The 24,434-nt window shown below is 38.1% G+C and overlaps 1 protein-coding gene across 10 annotated transcripts in view; it reads left to right on the top strand.

Moving 5' to 3' along the window:
• Tpd52l1 (TPD52 like 1) overlaps positions 1–24,434 on the top strand; it is a 91,026-nt gene that overhangs the window by 54,348 nt on the left and 12,244 nt on the right. For all 10 annotated transcript variants that reach the window (XM_021733322.3, XM_005335380.4, XM_078019241.1 and 7 more), the window contains exons 3-4: positions 4,641–4,789; positions 21,599–21,700. In XM_021733322.3, coding sequence (XP_021588997.1) covers positions 4,641–4,789; positions 21,599–21,700 — 251 coding nt within the window. The remainder of the gene's footprint in view (positions 1–4,640; positions 4,790–21,598; positions 21,701–24,434) is intronic.

The raw sequence follows: 24,434 nt of genomic DNA, 5'->3' as shown, positions 1-24,434 counted from the left end.
GAGAAGGAACTATGTACATTTGGCTGTTGCTTCCCATTCCCACCTCCTTAGCCTCTGGCAATGTTCCACTTGCACTCTATACAGAGACCCAGGGGCTTACCTAATCTGAATCTATACAGGGATTTAACGTACCTGAATATTTCAAATAAATGGAATAATACAATATATGATGTTTGTGTCTGGCTTCTTTCAGGAAGCCTAATTTTTTTTAAATTGCTACACTATAGTTGTACATAATGGTGGGATTGTTGTGTATTTGCACATGAACACTATATAATTTGGCCAATATCCCTCCCCAATACTTCCCCTCTCCTTTCTCCTCTTCCACCCACTGGTCCCTTCCTTCTATTCTACTGATTTTCCTTTGCTTTTCATGTGATCACTGCCCCCCCCATCCTCTTCCCCAACACCTTTCTTTTCTTTTTTATCTCTAGCTTCCATATATGGGAGAAAACATAAGACCCTTGACTTTCTGAGTTTGCTTATTTTGCTTAACATATGGTCTCAAGTTGCATAAGTTTTCCTGCAAATGACATAATTTCATTTTTTATGGCTGAATAAAACTCCATTGTGTATATATACCACATTTTCTTCATCCTTTCATTTTTGATGGACACTTGTAGCCTAAGGTTTTTCAAGTTCATCCATGTTGGAGCATGCATCAATACTTCATTTCTTTTTTAAGGTTGAATAAATAGTATTTTAACATAAACTACTGTGTATATATTTATGGGCTGTTTCCACCTCTTGGCTATTGTGATTAGTGTTGTGCTGTGAACATGGGTGTACAGGTACTTGTTTGAGAAACTGTTCTCAGTTTCTTGGGGTATATAGTGAAGAGTAGAACTTCTGGGTAAAATGGTAATTCTGTACTTAACTTTTTGAGAAACTGTGGATCACTGTACTGTAATCCACGGTGGCTGAATTATTTCACATTCTTACCAGCAACATTTAGAAGTTCCAGTTCTTCCACATCTGTATCAACACTTGTTATTTTGCTGCAATTCATATTTTTTAATACTTATTTTTTAGTTGTAGTTGCACACCATACCTTTATTTTATTTATTTATGTATTTTTATGTGGTGCTGAAGATCAAACCCAGCACCTTGCACGTGCTAGGCAGGTACTCTACCCCTGAGCCACAACCCCTGCCCTGCAATTCGTATTTTAAATAATCAAGTTTAGATATATAATTTTGATCATAAGTATTTATCCTACAAGTAGATCTTCTAGAGAATCAAGAAACCAAAGAAACAGGCTATAAATTTCTAATGAAGAAATAATTATTTTTAAACTAAATGGAAAGAATATAGTAAATATTTTAATCAATTAATGTAATTTACCTTTTTCCATTTTGTTCCAAATTTGATGTGAGGATTTTCCACACCATCTGCATCAGAGTATCTGGGGATACTTGTTGAATCTCAGGACATTAAAAAAATGGGCACATAGCTTGGATTCTGCATTCTAACAATGCTCTCTAGTTGACTCCTCTTTGAACTGAAGGTGAGACGCAATAATAGAACTAGTTCTAGAAAGTCTCCTTGTCAAATGAAGGAATTAAATTCACCACCGTCATCCTTTAAAGTTCTTTCTTGGGGTCCAGGTGTAATGAGATATTGAACTCAGGGGCACTTGACCACTGAGCACATCACCATCCCTACAGAACACATTTGCAAGATGTATAATGGATTAGTTATGTAGTTCATGCTCAAAAGTAGAGTGACATTTTGAACATACCTGAGACACAACTCTTCCTCGCTTTTAATTTTTAAATGAGAAATCTAGAAAATTGGCAGATTTTTATTAACCTCATGCATGTGTGAAGCTAAGGACTCTTAATGATTCTTTCCTGGCTTGACAAAGAAAATCCACAAATATTTCTACTTTTTAGAAAGCAAAAATATAAATTTAATCACAATTACTAGGGTAATACATATAACACATCTATATGTATAGTGCAGACAATTTAAGTATGACAACTAATTAAAATCAGACCTTGTGGAGGTTCAAATTTATTTTTATAGGATACAACAACACTCTCTAATCTGGGTATTTTGCACAGCTCCTTTGTTAGAAATTACAATTGCAAGAGCAATATTGAAGAAATGTGCTTTCCTGCAGCATGGAGGAAGAAAAAATATGTTCATACAGAGCCCCAGTGCATGAATGTTCTTAGCAGCTTTATTTGTATTAGCCAAATGCAAACATACTTCAACAAATGAAGAAACAACTGTCATTTATGCATTCAGTGGAATACTACTTTTCTTTTTTCTTTCTTTTTTTCTTTATTATTTTTAAATTTATTTATTTGTTCTAATTAGGTATATATAACAGCATAATGCATTTTGATTCATTGTATTAAAATGGAGCACAACCTTTCATTTCTCTGGTTGTACATGATGTACAGTTACACCATATGTGCCTTCATACATGTACCTAGGGTAATGATGTCCATCTCATTCCACCATCTTTCCTACCTTTATGCCCCCTTCCTCCCCTCCTTCCCCTTTTCCCAGTCAAGATTCCTCCATTCTTCATATGCCCCCGACCCCCATTATGGACAGCATCCACTTATCAGAGAGAACATTTGGCCTTTGGATTTTGGGGATTGGTTTACTTTGCTTAGCATGATATTCTCCAACTCCATCCATGTGCTGAGTAATATTCCATTGTGTATATATATCACAGTTTAGCTATTGTGAATTGAGCTGCTATAAACATTCATGTGCCTGTGTCACTATAGTATGCTGATTTCAAGTCCTTTGGGTAAAGACCAAGGAGTGGGATAGCTGGGTTAAATTGTGGTTACATTCCAGGTTTTCTAAGGAATTTCCATACTCCTTTCCAGAGTGGTTGCACCAATTTGCAGTGCCACCAGCAATGTATGAATGGACCTCCCCTCTCCCAACAGATGGTCCAACATTTATTATTGCTTGTGGAATACTATTTTTTAATGAAGAGGGGAAAACATGAATAATAATGCAGCAACATGGCTAAATCTTAAATAAGTATGCCAAGTGAACAAAGCAATACGAAGAGTATATAGTGTATGACTAAATTTATATAAAATTCTACAAAATGCAAACCAAACTCTAATGGAGGAAAGAAGGTCAATGGTTGACTGATGTGTACAGGGAAAGTCTGGGAGGGGAAAGAAGAGTGAGAGAAGAATTACAAAAAACAATGAGATGATGATTGATATGTTTACCACTTTGAAAAAGTAACACAAATCACACCAGTATATGCATCCTCCTATCCTTAAGGCAGTAGTTTGGTAGAACCACGGTGTCTGCCATGTCCATACCTGCACCAATGCAGCTACATGAAGTTGACAAAAAGTAAGCAATACTGATTAGCAACACTGGAATTTGTTTTATAAAATAAAGTATGTAGTGCAAAATCAATTTTTGTTAAAAAATTATATCCATGTACAACTTTAGAAAAACATTAGGAAGATTAGTCTTAGTCTTACTTCTACTATTATAACAGAATACCACAGGCTGTATAAACTGTATGCAATAGAAGTTGACTTGGCTCCCAATTCTGGAGGCCAGGAAGTTCAAGAGCATGGTGCTGGCATATGGTGAGGGCCTTCATGCTGGCTCATAACATGGGAAAAGGCCAAATGGGGGTGCACAAGATAGAGGATAGCATCAGTATTTAGCCTTTGTCTTAGCTTTTTCATTGCTGTGACCAAAAGACCTGACAAGAACAATTTTAGAGGAGGGAAAGTTTATTTGGTGCTCATGGTTTCAGAGGTTTTGGTCCATAGATGGCCAGTTCCATGGCCTGCAGTGAGCAAAACATTATGGCAGAAGAGTGTGGAGAAGGAAAGCAGTTCAGGACATGACCACCAGGAAGCAGGGAGAACTCTCACCCACCAGCAAAAAACTATAAACTCCAAAGGCACGCCCTCGGCAACCCACCTTCTTCAGCTGTCCCCTACCTGTCTGCAGTTACCACTCAGTTAATCAATTCAAATGGATTAATGCATTGATTAGGTTAAGGTTCTCAACACCCAATTGTTTCACTTATAAACTTTTTTGTATCATCTCATACATGAGTTTTGGGGGGACACTTCATATCTAAACTATAATATCCTTTTTTCAGGATCCCACTCCCAAAATAACTAACCCACTCCTGTGTGATGGTATTAATAGTGGTCTCACCTCCTAACACTGTTCAAATGGGAATTAAATTAGAAACCAAAAAAAAAAAAATATGTTGAGGATGTAGTGTAGCTCAGTGGTCGAGTCAGTGTTTAGCATGTGCAAAGACCTGGGTTCAATCCCGGCCTCATTGTTAAGGAAGGAAGGGAGAATGGAAGGAAAGAAGCAAACCACAATCAGCTATTTCCTACTAGGTTACAGGTGATTTATTTTCGTGTTTGTATTTGGCTGTGAGATCTGAATTTTGTTACATGGAATATTCATTACTTTTATAGTCTTTACAACTAAAATTTTCTCTTTGTAGTTTGTGCTGTGAGACTCTCCCATCTGTATAGCATGTGTTTGGGACAGCCCAGCATGAGACAGTTCATTAGGCTCTGGAGGCTGCTCTGGAGCACTGTAGCCTTTGGAAATGTACCTTTCATCTGTTTGATGTTTTGCTCTATCATTTTTCCTCCTACCCGTAGCTAGAAGACGAAATTACAACATTACGACAAGTTTTGTCAGCGAAAGAAAGGCATCTGGTTGAGATCAAACAAAAACTCGGCATGAACCTGATGAATGAATTAAAGCAGAACTTCAGCAAAAGCTGGCATGACATGCAGACCACTACTGCGTGAGTATCACTTCTACAGTGTTGATTTAAATATGTAGAGAGCCACTATCTCACAATCTTCCAGGGTTTTTGTTTATCCTACAAGGCTCATTTTGTTCATCCTATGAGGCTGATTTGGTGCTTATAGCAAAATAAAGAGATATAAAAATCACTAAATATGTTGCATGTGAAAGAAACTATAAAGAGCTTAGAGGAACAAAAACTTTGACTAAAACTCATTCCTTTTAGGCTACTTTTACAGAATTTTATAGTTTAAATGTTTTTACTATATGTTTTTAAACATTGGAGGTGTTTCTTATGAAAAGTATAAGTGGGCAGGTATTTTTCTTTTTCTCAGAATACTTGACACTTGTCATTGGATAGGCAACCAAAGAAGTCCCCAAGGAGGGAGAAGAGAATCTCAGCTCAGACCTGCAGATTATTGACTTAGGCTGAAAAAGGATTTCAGGACACATCAAAAGAGGCACCAACAGATTTATTTAGGAAAGCAAGTGATAGAGCAGGATACATGCACTCCAGAGCAAGGTGCACTTTGGGGTCTTGATAATAAATAATAAACATAAGAACCCCACGGGGGTGACATAAGACTGGTGATCTTAATTCTCTTAATCATGGAGCACAGGGCAGGTCACAATGGTCTAGTTCTTTCAGGATTGCAAGGTTGAGGTCATATCGTTAATAATGTTGGGAATATACACATATCATAAGTCTCTGGCAATGTTTCTTTTCCTTTGCTTTATTCACTCTAAAGAAAATACATTGTATAGCCTAGCAAGGTGTGTAGGCATTAATCATCTAGACTCTCAGGACTCTAAGATTCAAGGGCATTTTAAGACTTTAAGCCTGGAGGAAAACAGGCTTTAGAAGGAAGGTGAGGGTGTCCATGGAGATTCTTAGATTTATTTAACAATTTCTTTTTCCTTCCCTGTTGGTCTTCTCTCTACCTATCCTTATTTCTTCTGTCCTCCTTCCACACTCACTATATGTTTTCATTTGCTATCAAATATGGTTGCGGTTTTTGTTCAGACTTTTTGGAAATTAATTTTGAAAGAAAACCTTATGATAGGTGTTATAACACATGCCAGTAATCCCACAAACTTTGTGAAGTGAGACAGGAGAACCACAAGCTTGCAGCCATCCTTGGCAACTTAGTGAGATCCTGTCTCAAAATTAATAAAAAAAAATTAAAAGAACTAAGGATGTAGTTTAGTGGTAGAGCACCCCTAAGTTCAATCCCCAGTAACACACATAGGCACACATGAGAAAAAGGAGGGAAGAAAGAAAGAGAAGAAAACCTTTGGTCTCTCATCTTTTAGGATGTACTTTTCATTAAGCCTCTAAGGAATATTTAAATATGGATTTAGATCAAAGGAATGTTCTTGGGTTTGCTGTGGTCTTGCCTTGTATTAGGCAAAGTACCAGTAATCTTGGTTATTCTGCAATCATGCTTTTATTGACTTACTTTATAAATATTTTGGTGATAGTTTTCTAATGATTTAAAATATTTTGCTTTGTCAGGTGTCTTGTACCAAATGGGAAGAATGTTTTCACATATATGAAGTGATTTTTTTTCTTCTTTTTGTGTTTTAAGACAAGGGACTGATGGGGAAATCTAAGAAACTTCCTATCCCTGGCTTTAGCTTTAGCCTCAAGTTCCACCATTACGAGATCTTTGCTTTTGAGTTATGCATGTTCTTCCCTAGTATCACTCATTAGAAGGTAAAGATCATGCACTCCTAATACCTATGTGGGAATCAATTTTTCTCTTTGCAGAACTTTTCTCCTGGGCCTAGAGAGACCGTGGTGTAGGAAGAGGTACCATTATAGCAATTATTTCAATTTTTCTAGGGGCTAATTTTGCTTTCTGGTTCTTAAGCACTAAGGTCTAAGACTTTCTGGTACTCACATGAGAAGTTGCATCTGAAAGGAGTGTGAGGTCTCCTTGGTGTTGTGCCCTTGGTTTCTATATGAAAGGAGAATATTCTTCTGCCCCTATAACATGACCTAACAGTCCTGTAGGATTTTGTGCTTGTGTGCCCAAGGATTCATCCAGATGAATGATGGCACATCTTAGAGTAGCACAGGATGGAACCTTGGAGCACATAAGTTCATCTCAGAGGCTAACCAACCTTCCTCAACCTGTTGTTGACAATTACAGAAAGAGATGAGAAACCACACATTTATGTGTGCCAGCTTAAAGCACTGGATCGCAATACCAGATGAATAGTCTCCAAAAAAAGTACAGTTAAATATTAGGCACCAAATTAAATAAACTTATCTGTCAGTAGTTTGGACCTCCATCTTTGTACTTTGGAGGTTAATACCAATTAATGGCTCTGACAGTGTGAGGCAGAACCACCTCCAATTTCCTGGGTCGGGCTGCCTTCCCATTTATTTCAGTTTATATTATATCATACCAATATGAACTTGCCTTTGGGATATAAGAAGTAGGATCTTTCCCCTTGGCTTTCCTAATCACTGCAAGAATAAGATATCCTAATGGAGGACAGGGCAGTTCTCTTGCTGCAGGGAGCCAGGAGTATCTGAGTATCAAGTGTGTTAAATTTACCCTGCATCTGATATGGGCAGGGATGGGAGAGATGCCTATGAGTCCTGGGATGAATAATTAGAATAGGTAAATTCAAGGAAGTCTTCTGGCCTACTCTCACAGCGAAGAATATGTGATTTGTGTTTTCCATTGTATGACAAATAAATGGGTGACGTAGCCAGGCCACCTACTTAGTGTAAAGCTTTTTGTAGGATGGAGAGAGCATATTTATTCCCTGAGATTATAGAATTTACCATATAATCATAAAGACAGAGTTTTGTTTTTATATGTCAAATGGTAAGTGTGAAAAGTGAGGTGAAGGAATATAGGAAAGTGAGGGATTGTAAGGAGATTGAGCCTGGCCTGCATCTCAGAAAAGGTTTTCATAGGTAGGTGATATTTAAGCAGAGCTCTGAAGGAAGAGTCAGGAAGTAGTCAGGCCAATAGGTACAGAAGGAGTTTCCTGCAGGTGGTACATCCTAGTAAAGACTCAGGCAGGAGAGAAGGCTCCCCATCCTAAGGAACATCCAGTTAATTTGTGCTATTGAGATTGAGAGGAGGATCAGGGCTTGCTGTATACTGGGCCTTATGGCACCTGTTGACAGAGCTAATTCTTCTTTGCCTACAGGGAATAGAAAATCACTGAAGGGGTTTTCCTAATCATTCCTTTATCCAACAAGTGTTAATAGTATCTACTATCATGGTATTATTGGGGTCTAGTCTAGACCCACAAGATAGTAGAATTCAATAAAAATGGACAAGATTCCTACTCTCATTGAATGCTGAAAGGCAAAGGAGCAAGAAGCAAGTACTTAAATGAACAAAAATGAGGAAATCCTGGGAAATGCTGGAGTGCAACCACACAGGGTGACATGCTAGAAGGAAACTTGGAGGAATGGGTGGGAGCTGCTGTGCTGGAGGCCCAGGAAGGGGATGTCCTGGGAGTTTACTTCAAGCTGAGACTTGAGTAACAAGAAAAATGCATTCTTGTAATGATGGAGGGGTGAGTTTTCAGGCTGAGAAACAGTTGTTACAAAGACCCAGAGGTGAAAACTAGCTTTGATGGTTTCAGGAGCCAAAAGAAATTTCTTATATTTATAATGTAGTGAGAGGAAGTGAGGCCACAGACTTGGGGCCTTCCAGACCATGAAAAGAAGTGGGGATTTTGTTCTGAGGACTTCGGGAGCTACTGAATGGTTGGAGGCAGGAGTGACCAGTTCAAGTTCCCCTCTTAAAAAGATTACTCTAGTTACTTTGTGTAATGTAGATTGTGGAAACTTGAAAATCATTTATGAGGTCACTGTAGTAGCTCAAGTGGGTGACGATATAAGAGAGAGTCACAGAGAGGAGATAGGATTTGGAGGTCAGTGTGACAGGACTTCCCAGTGTTTTTGGAGGTGGACAGTGAAAGAAACGCAGAGACCAAATGGGACTGTGAGGTGAGCATAGTATGTTTACCACCCTGGAAGCACAGCTCATGGGTGACAGACTCGATTGCTTGGGTTGACACCTAGATCTCACTGCATCTGGGAAACGAGACCATGCCAGTACTCAGCCGATAGGCAGTGAGAACTCAATGAGTTCATGTTTGTAAAGCATGAAGAATAGCATCTGGCATTTTCCAGGCATGGAGTGATTGTCTGCTGTTGTGAGAAAGATTGGGAAGCAGGTCTGGAGGGGAAATCCTGTCGTAGCTGTGTGGAGTCTGCATTACCCAACAGACAGGCAAGTTGTATACTGAGAGGATGACTCAGAAATAAGCAGAGGCAGAGGCAGACAGATGTGGTCACTGAGGGGGATATCCGCAGGTGTCCTTGACAGCTATAGGGTTTCATCAGATTTCCTCACAGATGATTAATTAATTAATTTTTGTGGTGCTTGGGGATAATCTGGAGCTTTGCACATGGGAGGCAAGTGTTTTACCACAGAGCAACACTCCCAGCCCTTGCAGAGATAACCTAACAGATCCAGAAGATCTTGAGCTCCTTAGCCTTTAAGAGTGAAGCAAACTTTCCTTTGTAGGAAGAATTGATCCCTTTCTTAAGAAGGAGGTGGAAATATGTCAACCAGATAATTTCAAGGGAAGGTCTGTCTCCAACCTTTTTTTCTGCTGAAAGAAGGAAGAGGATCTTTGCTGGGTTTCTGTTCTCGTGACTAAAAGGCTCAGGGGTCACTCCAGGTAAACTGGGCTGACTGGGCTGCACAAAATACCCGCTGTGACGCTCCTCTGACCTTAAGGGTCCACAAGAATAGAGTGAGAGAGAGCACATGCTGACCCTTTTTATTGAGGATAAACTATTCAAATGAGGCAAGGGATCGGTTCTAGGCGGCTGAGTCCATCTTTATGATGTCCACTGTTAGCAGGTTGACTGACACCTGGGTAGGCCACACCCAAGGGCACAGTAAAAGAAGGGGACACACACAAGGCACTTCCATGGAAGATTCTATCCTAAACAGGGCAAGGGGTTATATTACAAAGGAACAGGTGAGAGTAGCTTCACCCATGGGGCTGCAGGAAGACACACCCATGCACGAGACACTGACCCTCGGACTCAAGAAGGGTGGGGAAAGCTCTGCCACATTTCTGTGACTGAGCGTCTCAGCATCCAGTTAGGGAGTGTGACTCAGTCATGTGTAAGGTTGGTCTCCCACAGGTCTTAATCCTAGGTTTGGAGGAAGGAAAATAAAATCTATTTCCCCAGAATTAATTAAATTCTGGCTCTGATAGTGTTCATGATACCCGTTCCAGGAAAGATCTTCAACTCATCTGATGAAAAATGGACATGAGCCCTCATTGCTATACAAAATTACATATAAGAGGTTGTGAGGGGAATGGGAAAATAAACAAGGAGAGTAATGAATTACAGTAGATGGGGTAGAGAGAGAAGATGGGAGGGGAGGGGAGGGGGGATAATAGGGGATAGGAAAGGTAGCAGAATACAACAATTACTAATTGGGCATCATGTAAAATTGTGGATGTGTAACCGACGTGATTCTGCAATCTGCATTTGGGGTAAAATTGGGAGTTCATAACCCACTTCAATCTAATGTATGAAATATGATATGTCAAGAGCTTTGTAATGTTGTGAACAACCAATAAAAAAATAAAAAATTAAAAAAAATTCTTATTATGAAATAAAAAAAAATGGACATGAGGGAGTGAGGAGCTGTGGTTGGGTCAGATTGGGTAAAATTAGATTTCATAGCACTAAAAAGAATTTCAGCTGTCAGAGGATGTGTGTGATTCCCAAAGGCAATACTTTGCATACTGATTAAGCAATCATGACCTATTTAGTTTGATTTATAATGAAAAGAAAATCTATGGTATGTTAATGAAAGATCCTGGCATATTTTACTCTGCAGTAGGATTCAAATTGCAATAGGACCCGATGAGTAGGGATAATTACACAGCCGACTCAAATTATCCCCTTTGTAGAAAGATTCCAGGGACACAGGAGCAGGTCAAGGGCTCATCTATGTGTGGGGTTTGGTGTTGTTCTTGTCTGTTTCTAATGTACCTTGATTTGTGTGAGTCTAAGAATATACCAAAACACCCTCACTCTGTTTTCTCCTTCCTTTTTATGTTGTTTTTAGGCTTCACAGGGGCATGAGAGAGTAAGTGGCTTTAGAGTGAAGCAAAGGGAGAGACTGAATCCCTTTAGTAGATAAAAGAAGTTGGAATCAAGAAATACAGCCTCGTGGTGGGCCCTGCAAACCCAGATGCTTCATTTATTTATTCAGTGTTCTGTTTTGTGAACCCATGAAATTCTCCCACTAATAAGCCGCCGTGAGTTGTACTGCAGACCACATGGTAGGTCTGTAGAGGGAGGAGGTTTTAGAACAGAATTTAAACTATTCTACCTTTTTGAAAAGCTTAATAGCTTCATCCTTTATAAAGAGAAGTAAAAGCCTAAGGTGCAGCATTTAAGAGGTGCATGGTACACAGAAACTGGAGTTTAGTTTATGACTTATTTATTTTTTGATGTTGGGCTTCTAAGACATCCAGGCCATTATGGTTAGAAATGATTATTATCTCCTTTTATGAAGAGCCCACTGCAACACTGTTGAGTTTGAAAGTACCAGTAAAGATTAAAGACTTAATTTTAAAGGATGTACATACCCAGTCTCTACACAGTTAGTTGTTCATTCCTCCTACCTTCAGGTCATCATCGTATTGTACAAGGCAGGAAGCAGATTTTTTTTTCCCTAGATACAAGTTGTAACTTTATGTTTGATAACATGTTTAGGAAACCTTTAGAAGGAAACAATCCTAAATATTTTTGTACAATATTTTGGTGAAATATTTTGTATTCAAGGAAAGTGGTCTTTTAAATCTCATAATAGGAAATATATTCATGCTATGAAATATCTTCATGTAAAAAGACTGTTTTTTTATTGTTGGTCATTCAAAACATTACATAGTTCTTAATATATCATATTTCACAGTTTGATTCAAGTGGGTTATGAACTCCCAATTTTACCCCGTATACAGATTGCTGTATCACATCAGTTACCCTTCCATTGATTTACATATTGCCATTCCAGTGACTGATGTATTCTGCTGTCTATCCTATTCTCTACTATTCCCCCTCCCCTCCCCTCCCCTCTCCTCCCCTTTTCTCTCTCTACCCCCTCTACTGTAAATCATTTCTTCCACTTGTATTATCTTATTTTACCCCTCCTTTCCTCTTATATGTAATTTTGTATAACCCTGAGGATCACCTTCCATTTCCATGCGATTTCCCTTCTCACTCCCTTTCCCTCCCACCTCTCATCCCTGTTTAATGTTAATCTTCTTCTCAAGCTCTTCGTCCCTACCCTGTCCTTGGTTACTCCCCTTATATCAATGAAGTCATTTGGCATTTGTTTTTTAAGGATTGGCTAGCTTCACTTAACATAATCTGCTCTAATGCCATCCATTTCCCTCCAAATTCTATGATTTTGTCGTTTCTTAATGCAGAGTAATACTCCATTGTGTATAAATGCCACATTTTTTTAATCCATTCATCTATTGAAGGGCATCTAGGTTGGTTCCACAATCTTGCTATCGTGAATTGTGCTGCTATGAACATCGATGTAGCAGTGTCCCTATAGCATGCTCTTATTAGGTCTTTAGGGGATAGACCGAGAAGGGGAATAGCTGGGTCAAATGGTGGTTCCATTCCCAGCTTTCCAAGAAATCTCCATACTGCTTTCCAAATTGGCTGCACCAATTTGCAGTCCCACCAACAATGAACAAGTGTACCCTTTTCCCCGCATCCTCTCCAGCACTTGTTGTTGTTGGACTTCATGATGGCTGCCAATCTTACTGGAGTGAGATGGTATCTTAGGGTGGTTTTGATTTGCATTTCTCTGACTGCTAGAGATGGTGAGCATTTTTTCTTGTACTTGTTGATTGATTGTATGTCTTCCTCTGAGAAGTGTCTGTTCAGGTCCTTGGCCCATTTATTGATTGGGTTATTTGTTATCTTATTGTCTAATTTTTTGAGTTCTTTGTATACTCTGGATATTAGGGCTCTATCTGAAGTGTGTGGAGTAAAGATTTGTTCCCAGGATGTAGGCTCCCTGTTTATCTCTCTTATTGTTTCTTTTGCTGAGAAAAAACTTTTCAGTTTGAGTAAGTCCCATTTGTTGATTCTAGTTGTTAACTCTTGCGCTATGGGTGTCCTATTGAGGAATTTGGAGCCCGACCCCACAGTATGTAGATCATAGCCAACTTTTTCTTCTATCAGATGTTGTGTCTCTGATTTAATATCAAGCTCCTTGATCCATTTTGAGTTAACTTTTGTGCATGACGAGAGAAAGAGATTCAGATTCATTTTGATGCAAATGGATTTCCAGTTTTCCCAGTACCATTTGTTGAAGATGCTATCCTTCCTCCATTGCATGCCTTTAGCCCCTTTATCAAATATAAGATAGTTGTAGTTTTGTGGATTGGTTACTGTGTCCTCTATTCTGTACCATTGGTCCACCTGCCTGTTTTGGTACCAGTACCATGCTGTTTTTGTTACTATTGCTCTGTAGTATAGTTTGAAGTCTGGTATGGCTATACCACCTGATTCACACTTCCTGCTTAGCATTGTTTTTGCTATTCTGGGTCTTTTATTATTCCATATGAATTTCATGATTGTTTTATCTATTTCTACAAGAAATGCGGTTGGGATTTTGATTGGCAATGCATTGAACTTATAGAGGACTTTTGGTAATATCGCCATTTTGATGATGTTAGTTCTGCCTATCCATGAACAGGGTATATTTTTCCATCTTCTAAGGTCTTCTTCAATATCTCTCTTTAGAGTTCTGTAGTTTTCATTGTATAAGTCTTTCACCTCTTTTGTTAGGTTGATTCCCAAAAAAAGACTGTTTAATTTTTAATTCTTTCTCCTAGTTGCATGTAGAAAAATGCCTTAAAGTCAAAACCATTTAGATTACTGCATGCTCTCTCTTTTTGATTATTAACACTGACTTTCAAATTAGTAAGTCATAACAAGCTGAATCTGGGCTGGGGATGTGGCTCAAGCGGTAGCGAGCTTGCCTGTCATGCATGCGGCCCGGGTTCGATCCTCAGCACCACATACCAACAAAGATGTTGTGTCTGCCGAGAACTAAAAAATAAATATTAAAAATTCTCAAATTCTCTCTCTCTCTCTCTCTCTCTCTCTCTCTCTCTCTCTCTCTCTCCCTCTCCTCTCTCACTCTCTAAAAAAAAAAACAACAAGCTGAATCTACATTAAAAGTAAATAGAATGGTTGTTTTGTATGTGTTCTACTTAGTTTATACATGACAGTAAATGAATTTTGACTCATCATACATAAATGGATTATAACTTCTCATTCTTCTGGTTGTACATAATGTAGAATCATACTGGCCATGTAATAAATAATATATGCACACAGGGTGATAATGTCTGATTCATTCTACTATCATTACTACTACTAAACCCACTCCCCTCCCTTCACTCCCCTCTGCCTAATGCAAAGTACCTCTGTAATCTATTAAAGATTTTTATTTGACTTTTATTAATTTCGTTTGCAGAGAAAGATCCTCTGAAAGAATCTAGTACAGATCCCTGTGTGCCGGCCAAATGACTAACCTGTCTTTGTTAAATTCTATCCCTTCCAGCCAAACTGAATGTTTGAAAAGTAAAGGCTACATTCCTATTGAGTTTCTTAGAAAACCAGGAAGCTTACTTGTACTTAAAACAAACAAATAAGAAATCTGACAATAAATATTCTTAGGTGAATGAATTAGTGCACATGAAATACCCAGTAAGTGGTAGGCACTATTGCCACATACTAAACCTTTGCCAAAGAATGGTTCTTTCCTAGGCCAGATTCAAGCCTTCTTGGGACGCACAGGTCCCCACAGAACCCTCCTCTGCTGTAGGCCTGTAGGCGTTAGAGCACCTAAGGTCTCCATTGTCCTCCAGAGTTAGGAACCTCACACCAAATCTTCCTGGCTCTGTAACTGAAGAGAAGGCAATGAATTGAAATGAATTGAACTGGACTCTTGTCTCCCTCTTTTGGCGTTTGTGTTAGTCTTGCTGTGGTTAATTCAGGCACTAGAGATACAGTGAGGATGAACAAGATGAACCCCCAGAAAGTTCAGGCAGGTCATGGAGAGAGACTGGAAAATCACAACTGCAACACAATGAAGGGTTTTGAAAGAGGACTGTGCAGACACAGAGGAGAGGCATAGAACAGACTTTGTGAAGCACAGACTCCCAAGCTTTCTGCCATCTAACACACATTGACCTCAACCTGAGGATATCCCAACCTTTTTTACTTTTGCTTAAGGAAAACATGTTCTGATTCTCCATTTTACTTATTATGTAAGTTATAAATGGTGTAATCTGCATTTAAAGTAAGAGACGCCAGTAATCTAGGATGTCAAGTATTATTTCCATTTAAAACACAAGGTTGTTGAGTCAAACAGAAGGTTAGTATCCATTATTTGATTATTGTTAAACACAGTTCTTTATGTTAGGGCTGAAAAATACAATTTTAAGTGTCAGCTGTACAAACTTTGTGCCAGATTCTGTGGCCTAATAAAGAAAGTAAAATGCAAATATGCCAACTTCTTTGAGGAGTGACCTGACAGGTCTTTTCTCAAGATTTAGGCTCCTTTCTTCTGGATGGTGATAATATGCTACTTATTAGATTTTTTATTTGTTTGTTTCCATAAGTAATTTATTAAATATCCAATGACTATTTATTTTGTTTTAATTTTATAAATTTTATTTTAATTGTATTAATTATGGGGTACAAGACAATAATTTGATACATGTATAAAATGTGTGATGATAGAATCAGAGTAGTTAGCATTTCCATTTAAAGATGTTAACAAAATTTTTGAATAACATAATAATCGTATATATTATGAGGTACAAAATGATATCTGTAGATAATGGATACTGATCAAATCAAGGTACTTAATATTTCTATCTTCTTGTCATTACTTGTATTTGGTGTCTTCAAGCTCCTTTCTTCTAGTTCTTCATAAATATGTAACAGGTTCTTGTGAATTATGGTCACCTACTGTGCTATGGAACCCTAGAACTTATTGCTTCTGTCTAAGTGTGTTTTGATACTCCTTATTCAGCCTCTCTCTATTCTCCTTCTACTTCTCCCTTCCCAGCCTCTAATAATTACTGATCTATGTTCAGATTGCCTTTTTTAAGCATCCACATGTGAAAGAGAATATGCAATATTCCTCTTCTGATGTCTGACTTATTTCACTAAGCATAAATTTGCTACAAATGTTTGGATATTTCTTCTTATAGCTGAATCACATTTCATTAGGGATGCAGACTACATTTTCTGTATCAGTTCATCTGTTGATGTACATCTAGGTCCATTCTGTGTCTTAGCTACTGTGAATAGTGCAGCAAGGGCATTGAGGTATTTCTTTGATAGCTGATATCATTTCCTTTAGATATATCCTAGAAGAGAGATAGATGAATCATATGACAGATTTATTTCTAGTTTTTTGAGCAACCTCTGTATGATTCTTCATAGTAACTCTGCTAACTCATTTTCCCAACAATGTATAAGAATTCCCTTTTCCCTGCATCCTCTCCAGAATTTTTTATCTTTCCTATAATACCCTTTTTAATTGGGGTGAGATGATTGTGACCTTCCACCATCCATATCTCATTGTTTGTTTGTTTCAGTTAGCAGCTTTTATTTATTTTAAAAATTTAAAAAAATTGTTCTATTAATTATACATGAAAGCATAATTTATTTTGATTCATTGTACACAAATAGAGCACAACTTTTAATTTCTCTGGTTGTACACGATATAGAATCACACCATAGGAGCAGTCATACATGTACCTAGGATAATGATGTCCATCTCATTCCACCATCTTTCCTGTCCTATTCCCCCTCCAATTCCCTCTCTCCCCTTTGCCCAATCAAAATGATGTATTCAATTTTTTAGAAATATTTTTAATTGTAAATGAACACAATATCTTTCTTTTATTTATTTATTTTTATGTGGTGCTGAGGATTGAACCCAGTGTTTCTCTATCGCTGAGCTACAACCTCAGTCCAACTTATTCAATTTTAAGATCAAGTTCAATCAGAACTCCACATAAGATTCCGGGATATAATATACTACCTCTGAGATTGTTTTCACTTAGATGTTGATGTGAGTGGTGCTCTTGGACCCTTTCAGTATACTGAGTTTAATGGCCTATTCTCATGGGTCCCTGGTTACTTTATCATTGGTAATCACTTCCCCACCTAAAACTCTCTCTCATTGTTTATCTCCTTGAACTCTCTGTCTCTCCATTGTTGATCTCTAAGCATGCATGAAAAATGGCTACAAACTATTTACAAGAATTATGATGGTTAGCCTAGGGAATAAGAGGAAAAATGTGAAAAAAAGTTCATTTTAGAATTCTTAAAATACAGTATTCTCCCCATGGACACTAGAGTTCCTGAGAGCTGACCTGACTCACCTTCAAATGTCATTTGCCTCCAAGGCAATAAGACATTCTGGAGAAAGGTGGGTGATTGGGACTGGGCCCAGCCCTATCCTGTCACCAAGGAGTCCTGGCCCTCTTCTCTGCCTTGTCTTCATCAACTATGATCTGAAAAAGATCTCTCGTACCCTTCAGATTTGGCACTAAATAATTCTCAGAAATAAGGAGTCCTAAAATAATTTCTTTAGAACCACTTAAGTATTAAAGACTCTATTGCAACATTAAAATTTCATGTAGAAACAGATTAATTTTTCATTGTGGGACATAAATGTCACTCATACCACACAAAAGTAGTCCGATCTTTATATGTTTACCCACCTTCCATTTTGCTGTAAGAAATGTGTTTAGAACACAGTGTTGCTAACACTTATTGCTTACAATATGAACTTCTTTCTAGCTATTTTTAATGAAGCCATCAAATTCAGAATGACACATATATGCACAAGTGTTCAGAAGACACTTGTTATCTCAAAATTCAAAGCCACATCAAACACATAATATTAACTTATGTAGAACAGTTTACAGGGTCCAACTGCAAGAGATTCTAAAGCAATGCAAGACCAGCATGAGAAGGAATTCTCTGACTAGTAGCCAGTTCCTGCACAATGGGAAGGCCATGGTTACTGCAGACTGTTTCTTCACTTTTTCCTTGAGTCACCTTTTCAGGCCAAAATCAATGTGGGGTGGCTGCTCAATAGACTTTCTCCTTCACCCTTCCCTAATCCCCTTTTCAACCCCTGTCTCCCCGTCTCCTCCTTACCACTAGAGCTCAGTTTCATCTCATTGTCACTCACTTGACTAAGGTCCCCAGGCCCTGTGGACCTGATTGGACACAGAAAGGTGGCAGGTCTTTTGATTCTTCAAAGTGGGGCATTTACAGTAAAACAGAACCTTTTTCTTGCCAAATTTGATGCCATCACAAAGCAGAACAGCTGGAGCAGAAGTCCTAAAAAAATAGGGCAGGGCCTGGCATGTTCCAGGAAAGGCAAAGAGGTCAGGGTGGCTGGAAGTGGGGTGAGGACGTAAGAGCAAGAGGGAGAACTGAGCTAAGGGACCTGGCTGTGTAAGGCCACCAAAGGCCTGCATATGTGAACTTTGATGACTTTTTACTCAGTGAGAATGTGGAGCCAGTGCAGGGGTTTCTTTCTCTTTCTTTGGTACTGGGAATTGAACCCAGGGATACTTTACCACTGAGCTATATCCCTAACCTTTTTCATTTTGAAACATATCTAAGTTACTTAGGGCCTCACTAATTTGCTGAGGCTGACCTTGAATTTGCCATCCTCCTGCCTCAGCCTCCTGAGTTGCAAGGATTACAAGCATATGCCACTGTGCCCGGCCCCAGTACGGGCAAGCCATGTGCTCTGACTAATGTTTTAATGGAGCTCTCTGGTGGCTGTGCTGAGAGGGACTACAGAGAGATGAAGTAGAAGAAGGGAGCCAATTTGGGAGGCTGTTACAGGAGCTCAGATGAAAAGGATGGTGATAGTCTGAACTAAGGTAGAGTGCCTTGGAGGTAATGAGGAAACAGATTCTGGATTGCCTTTGAAAGTTGAAATGCACCAACAGGGTTTCCTGATGGATTAGATGGAGAGGATGAATGAAACAGAAGTTTTAAAATGATGCTGATCTCCTATGTGTGCATCTAAAGGGCTATTCTATTTCTTCACCAATATACATGAGAAACAATTGCTTAGGAAAAAATATTCCTTAATATTTTTCAGAATTAGGCTATCAGTAGAAAGAGTCCTGAATTGGGCCTAATTCTGAATCCTAGTCCACAGTGAAAGAAAGTGCTTCATTTATATCTCATACTGTGTTTTCCTTAATTCCAAAATGTATCGATTTCATTTTTAATACACTGTGATAGATTCGGTTTCATAGCCCTATTACTACTTTGTGAAAACTCTGTCAACATTGTAAAAATGTAATGTGTAGGAATTCCAGATTTTTTTTTCATTTGTAAATAAGTCTAAATCCACTGCATTTAAGTTTTGCTTTTTTTAAAGGCTGTTTCTGAGCCTGATTAATCCAAGTGTTTAGGACTGTAGGGACCTATTTAGTAGCATGATTCTTCTGAAGAATTTTCTGTACATTCCATTTCAAGATTGTACCTAAAATCTTATAATAATGATTGATGTTTTTATTTCTGATCTTTAGCAGTTAATGTTATGCCAATTATCTTATCTTTAATAACAAGTTTTATTTTAATATTTTATTTGGAAAGTGCCTGAAATTCCATGGTTTCACATGGTCAAAATTTCTTTTCCCATAATTAAAACCTAAAATCATTCAGTAAAATGTAAAAATAGAATTATAATGTGAGTAAGATGATATTTTTGGACCTTTTCAGGGGCAGACCTCCTCAAAGCTGTTCATTACTTTCATCTCCTCCCTTCTCATTTGCTGCGTGACCCACACAGTGCCATCTGGGGTCCATCTTCCCTGTTCCACTCACAAGCACAGCCCTCTCCAGACTCACAAATTACCTCCTACTCAGTAGATTCTTCTTTGTCCCTTGTTCCCTTGACCTTCCCATGTTTGGTAGGAAATGTCAGTTCAGTAAATTATTTGGTTTCATGATCTAGATAACACAGTTTTTAAACACCCTGAAAAGCAGGCATTGTGTAATAAATGATGTATGCTGTTATATAACAGACTCGCTCTGTCTTGATAACAAAAAGAAAATAATAGAATACCATGGAGACTTCAGTCCTAAGGAAGACCAAGGGGTACCTTTGAATGCATTTGCTGGAGTCATGTCTTATATTTGGGACTGAATAACTTAAAGGGGATGGAAGGAGTGGAGGGAAAGGCAAGTTCCTCACAGCTGATTTCATCTGATGCAGTTTTCTCAATTGTGCCATATCTACGCTTTAGGTGGCTTTGGAGGAACTTGCCCCAAAGCAATATAAATTGGAAGAATATGGCAAATCCACTCTACGAATGATTTTTTTTTAAATCTATCCAGAAATTTTGCTGATTTCTCTATACTCCTCAAGTGATGTATCTTTTATTTCCCACTTTATTAATGAACTCTTAGAAATTTCTCAGCCCTTCGGACAGCTCCACTGTCCTTCCTGTCATTCATGCTGGGAACCTCGGGACAGTGCTTTTGTCTGGTTCATATTTCTCACTTATGGTCTCCTGTCAAGTCTGTCTGTTCTATTTCTTTTATCTGACATACCTCTCCCTGTTCCTATTGCCATTATTATTCTTTATTTGGAGCCACAGAGGAGTGTCCTTTTTTTTATGTCATCCATTCATTCATGTAGCATTAATTGAGTTTCTCCTGGAAACTTCTGCCAGATATTGAGGACACAAAGATGTATGACTTCCTTGCTCTCATGTGGTCACAGTCTCATGGGGACAACAGACTTAGAAACAAGTAATTGCAGTACTTCCTGTCTTCCTAGATCAATTTTGATAAAAATTACCATTTTATCATCAGATTATGTGCCCTTATTATTCCTAACTTAAAATATTAGAAAAATAAGATAATAAATAGCAGTATTTTACCTTTTTCTGGTTACTTTTACCCAAACTAACAATATATGCTAGATTCCTCATAAAAACCTATACTTTCTAATTTCCATGTTACCTTTGGAGGCTAGCACTGTCATTGACAAGTTCCTTCATAGCAGTAATCTATTTCTTTTTTTTTATTGTTGGTTCTTCAAAACATTACATAGTTCTTGATATATCATATTTCACACTTTGATTCAAGTGGGTTATGAACTCCCATTTTTACCCCGTATACAGATTGCAGAATCACATCAGTTACACTTCCATTGATTTACATATTGCCATACTAGTGTCTGTTGTATTCTGCTGCCTTTCCTATCCTCTACTATCCCCCCCTCCCCTCCTCTCCCCTCCCCTCTTCTCTCTCTACCCCCTCAACTGTAATTCATTTCTCCCCCTTGTAGCCCGCCGTCAGGATGGCCGAGCAGTCTAAGGTGCTGCGTTCAGTAATCTATTTCTTTAGAAATAACTCTCTGCTCTCTGAGTAGATACAGCATTTACAATGAAAAATCTGCACACTCCTCCTGTATTTCTATATGCATGTTCTTCTTGACTTTCCTACTGATGAACAGCAGTCAGCCCATCATCCCCAAATAAGAAATGATGACATGTGTGGATCATCTTCTTCCTAAGTCTCTTTAAAAAAGGGAATTTTCCAAGTAAGAAGAGAGAAGAAAGGTGAACGTCTACTAGGGAAGATAATGGTAGGAAAACTGTATTGCTTACCCTGGTTCCCTTTTGGTTCTAGCTACAAGAAAACACATGAAACCCTGAGCCATGCAGGGCAGAAGGCGACGGCAGCTTTCAGCAATGTGGGAACAGCCATCAGCAAGAAGTTTGGTGACATGAGGTATGTGGCTAAGAACCATGATGTATTAGTCAGCTTTTCATTGCTGTAACCAAAATATCTGACAAGAAGAACTTACAGGAGGGAAGATTTATTTTGACTCACAATTTCAGAGGTTTCAGTCCATGGTTGGCCAGTTCTATTGGTTTGGGCCTGAGGGGAGGTACAAAAAATCATGGAACAAGGGTATGTATGGCAAAGGAAGGCTGCTCAGTGCATGGCCACCAGGAAGCAGAAAGAGAAATAGAAGGAAAGGGACCAGAGACAAGATACAGTCTCCCAAGGGCACACCCCAGTGACACACTTCCTCCAGCCATGCCCCATCAACCTGTAGTTTTCACCTCCTCCCAGTTAGTTCATTCAAATCAATTAATCCATCAAATGGATTAATCCACTGATGAGGTTAAATCCTCATGATCCAATTATTTCCTAAAAGCCCCACCTGTGAACATTGCTGCAATGGAGACTAAGTCTTTAACACTTGAGATGTGGGGAGACAGTCTAGATCTAAATCATAACAGTTGGGAACCCTGCTAAAGGAACATTGTCTGTTGGCTGGTCTTAACTTTCTTTTAATGCATAAAAATGATGTTTATGATTAAGATAAATTTTTTTTATTGGGATGATTTTTGCTTGAAGGTCAGCCTAGGGGGCCTGGTCCCAAAGATATTTTTCCATTAGTAAAAGTAGAAAATAGGGGGTCATGAGGAGGAATTTCATAAAAATGCAGCACACACTGAATCTTACAAGTCTTAAACAGTGTATGTGCTCATTGGAATACACTCTGATAAACTATTTGTGCATATAACTATGTGCTATTTTTCTGTGCTAAATATATACATTCATATTTATTCTTTTGATTTATACTTCTAATAAATTTTTCTTCCTTTTAGCAGTAAATTATGAATGTTAATACTTTTGAATTTCATTTTTAATAGATATTATTATCCAGTGCATAACAGTAACAAAACTTTTAAGGAAGTACCTTCTATATTGTAGTCATTTTTAGAGTTACTGTTAAATAAAACTAGGATGAATAGGAAGGTAGTTTAAACTGAGAACAAAATATCCTCACTGTAGGTGTCAGAAGAAAAAAAATGTAGTATTGGCCATTTTTCTGTTTAATATTACAGTCAAGGAAGTTACTTTAGTCTAGAGTTATTACTCTCATGTTTTTGCTTAGTTAAAACAGTTTCAGTTTATTTTTAATTTGGCTAATATACCTTAGGAGTTCATTCTTTAGAAATCAATTTCATTTTTTCTCTTTAGAAATCAAGATTTTATTGTTAAAACTTTTTCAAGGAAGTTTCTAATTTCTTCTTTTAAGAAATTGTGTATTTATTTTATTGGGTTAATAAACTCTTTTTGTTGTTGTTTTTGGTATCAGAGATTGAACCCAAGTGTGCCTAACCACTAAGCAATATCTCCAGACCTTTTTTAAAATTTTTGATTTCGAGACAAGGTTTTGTTAAGTTGCTTAGAGCCTCACTAAATTGCTGAAGCTGGCCATAAACTTGAGATCTTCCTGCCTTGCCAGCTGAGCTGCTGGGATTACAGGTGTGTGCCATTATACCCAGCATGATTCCTTTTTTTTTTTTTTTTTTTTGATACTTAACCACCGAGCAATATCCCCAGCCCTTTTTATATTTTATTTAGAGACAAGGTCTTGCTAAGTTGCTTAGGATTTAAGTTGCTGAGGCCGGTTTTGAACTTGTGCTCCTCCTGCCTCAGCCTCCCGAGCCACTGGGATTACAAGCATGCACCACCGTGCCTGGCCATCAATTCTTATTTTACTTATTTCTCTGCAGCTTTGATACCTGGAGGCAAATATTTATATCTTGGTGGATTATGCCAATATTCATGAACCACCTTAACAACTAAGCATTCATGAGGATAGAGTTAAGTAAGGACATATGTGTGAATCTGAGTATATTGTTTTTATCTTCATTTTTACTAAACTGCACTATCAAGAGCAATTCTAATTCTTCAGAGGCAACATGCATTGAACAGGTCAACTTTCTGAATTTTTAGTGACTGCCAGAGTTTAACAAATACGATTTGCAGTCATTTTAATGGCATTGAAACATTTTTCTAAATGAATTCATAATCTTTTAGAACAGGAAAGACCCTAATACTTGTTATACCAGAGAAAATACATTTTTCCATATTTATAAAATTTATTTTCTAGATACACAGTTGAAATCTTTCACTTGAATGCTTGGACCTCTGCATAATAGTGCCAACTAGAATAGTTTTTCTCCATTTTTTAGGGGATCTTGCAGACACCCCCAGAGCTTGTTTAAAATGAGTGTCTCACCTTTCCAAGATTGTGCCTGAGTGGGTATTGGTGGAATCTAGGAATCTGCCTTTGTAACAAGCTCTCAGGTGGTTTGGCTTCAGGTGATCAAATTAAGAAGAGGACCAATATAACTTAGCTTCCTGTACTCAAGTGTACTCATTTACAAAATGGGGATAAGAGTAACAATGTTGGGTATAGCTCAGTGCTAGAGCATGTTCTTCATATACAGGAGGCTATGGGTTTGATCCCCATCATCACACACACACATACATACACACACTCACACGCGCACACACACATACACAAGGTAGCAACAATATTTAGTTATAAAAGATGCAGAAGAGAGTTTGGCATATATTTTACGCTCAATGAGTACTAGTTTTAATCTTTATTAAGTGACAAGCTTAGTTTCAGGGTTATCCCACATGATGGAAATTA

This window comes from Ictidomys tridecemlineatus, chromosome 8 (genome assembly GCF_052094955.1).
Source record: "Ictidomys tridecemlineatus isolate mIctTri1 chromosome 8, mIctTri1.hap1, whole genome shotgun sequence".
NCBI lineage: Eukaryota > Metazoa > Chordata > Mammalia > Rodentia > Sciuridae > Ictidomys > Ictidomys tridecemlineatus.
The sequence above is the reverse complement of the archived record's forward strand: the minus strand, read 5'-3'. Positions and strand labels throughout refer to the sequence as shown.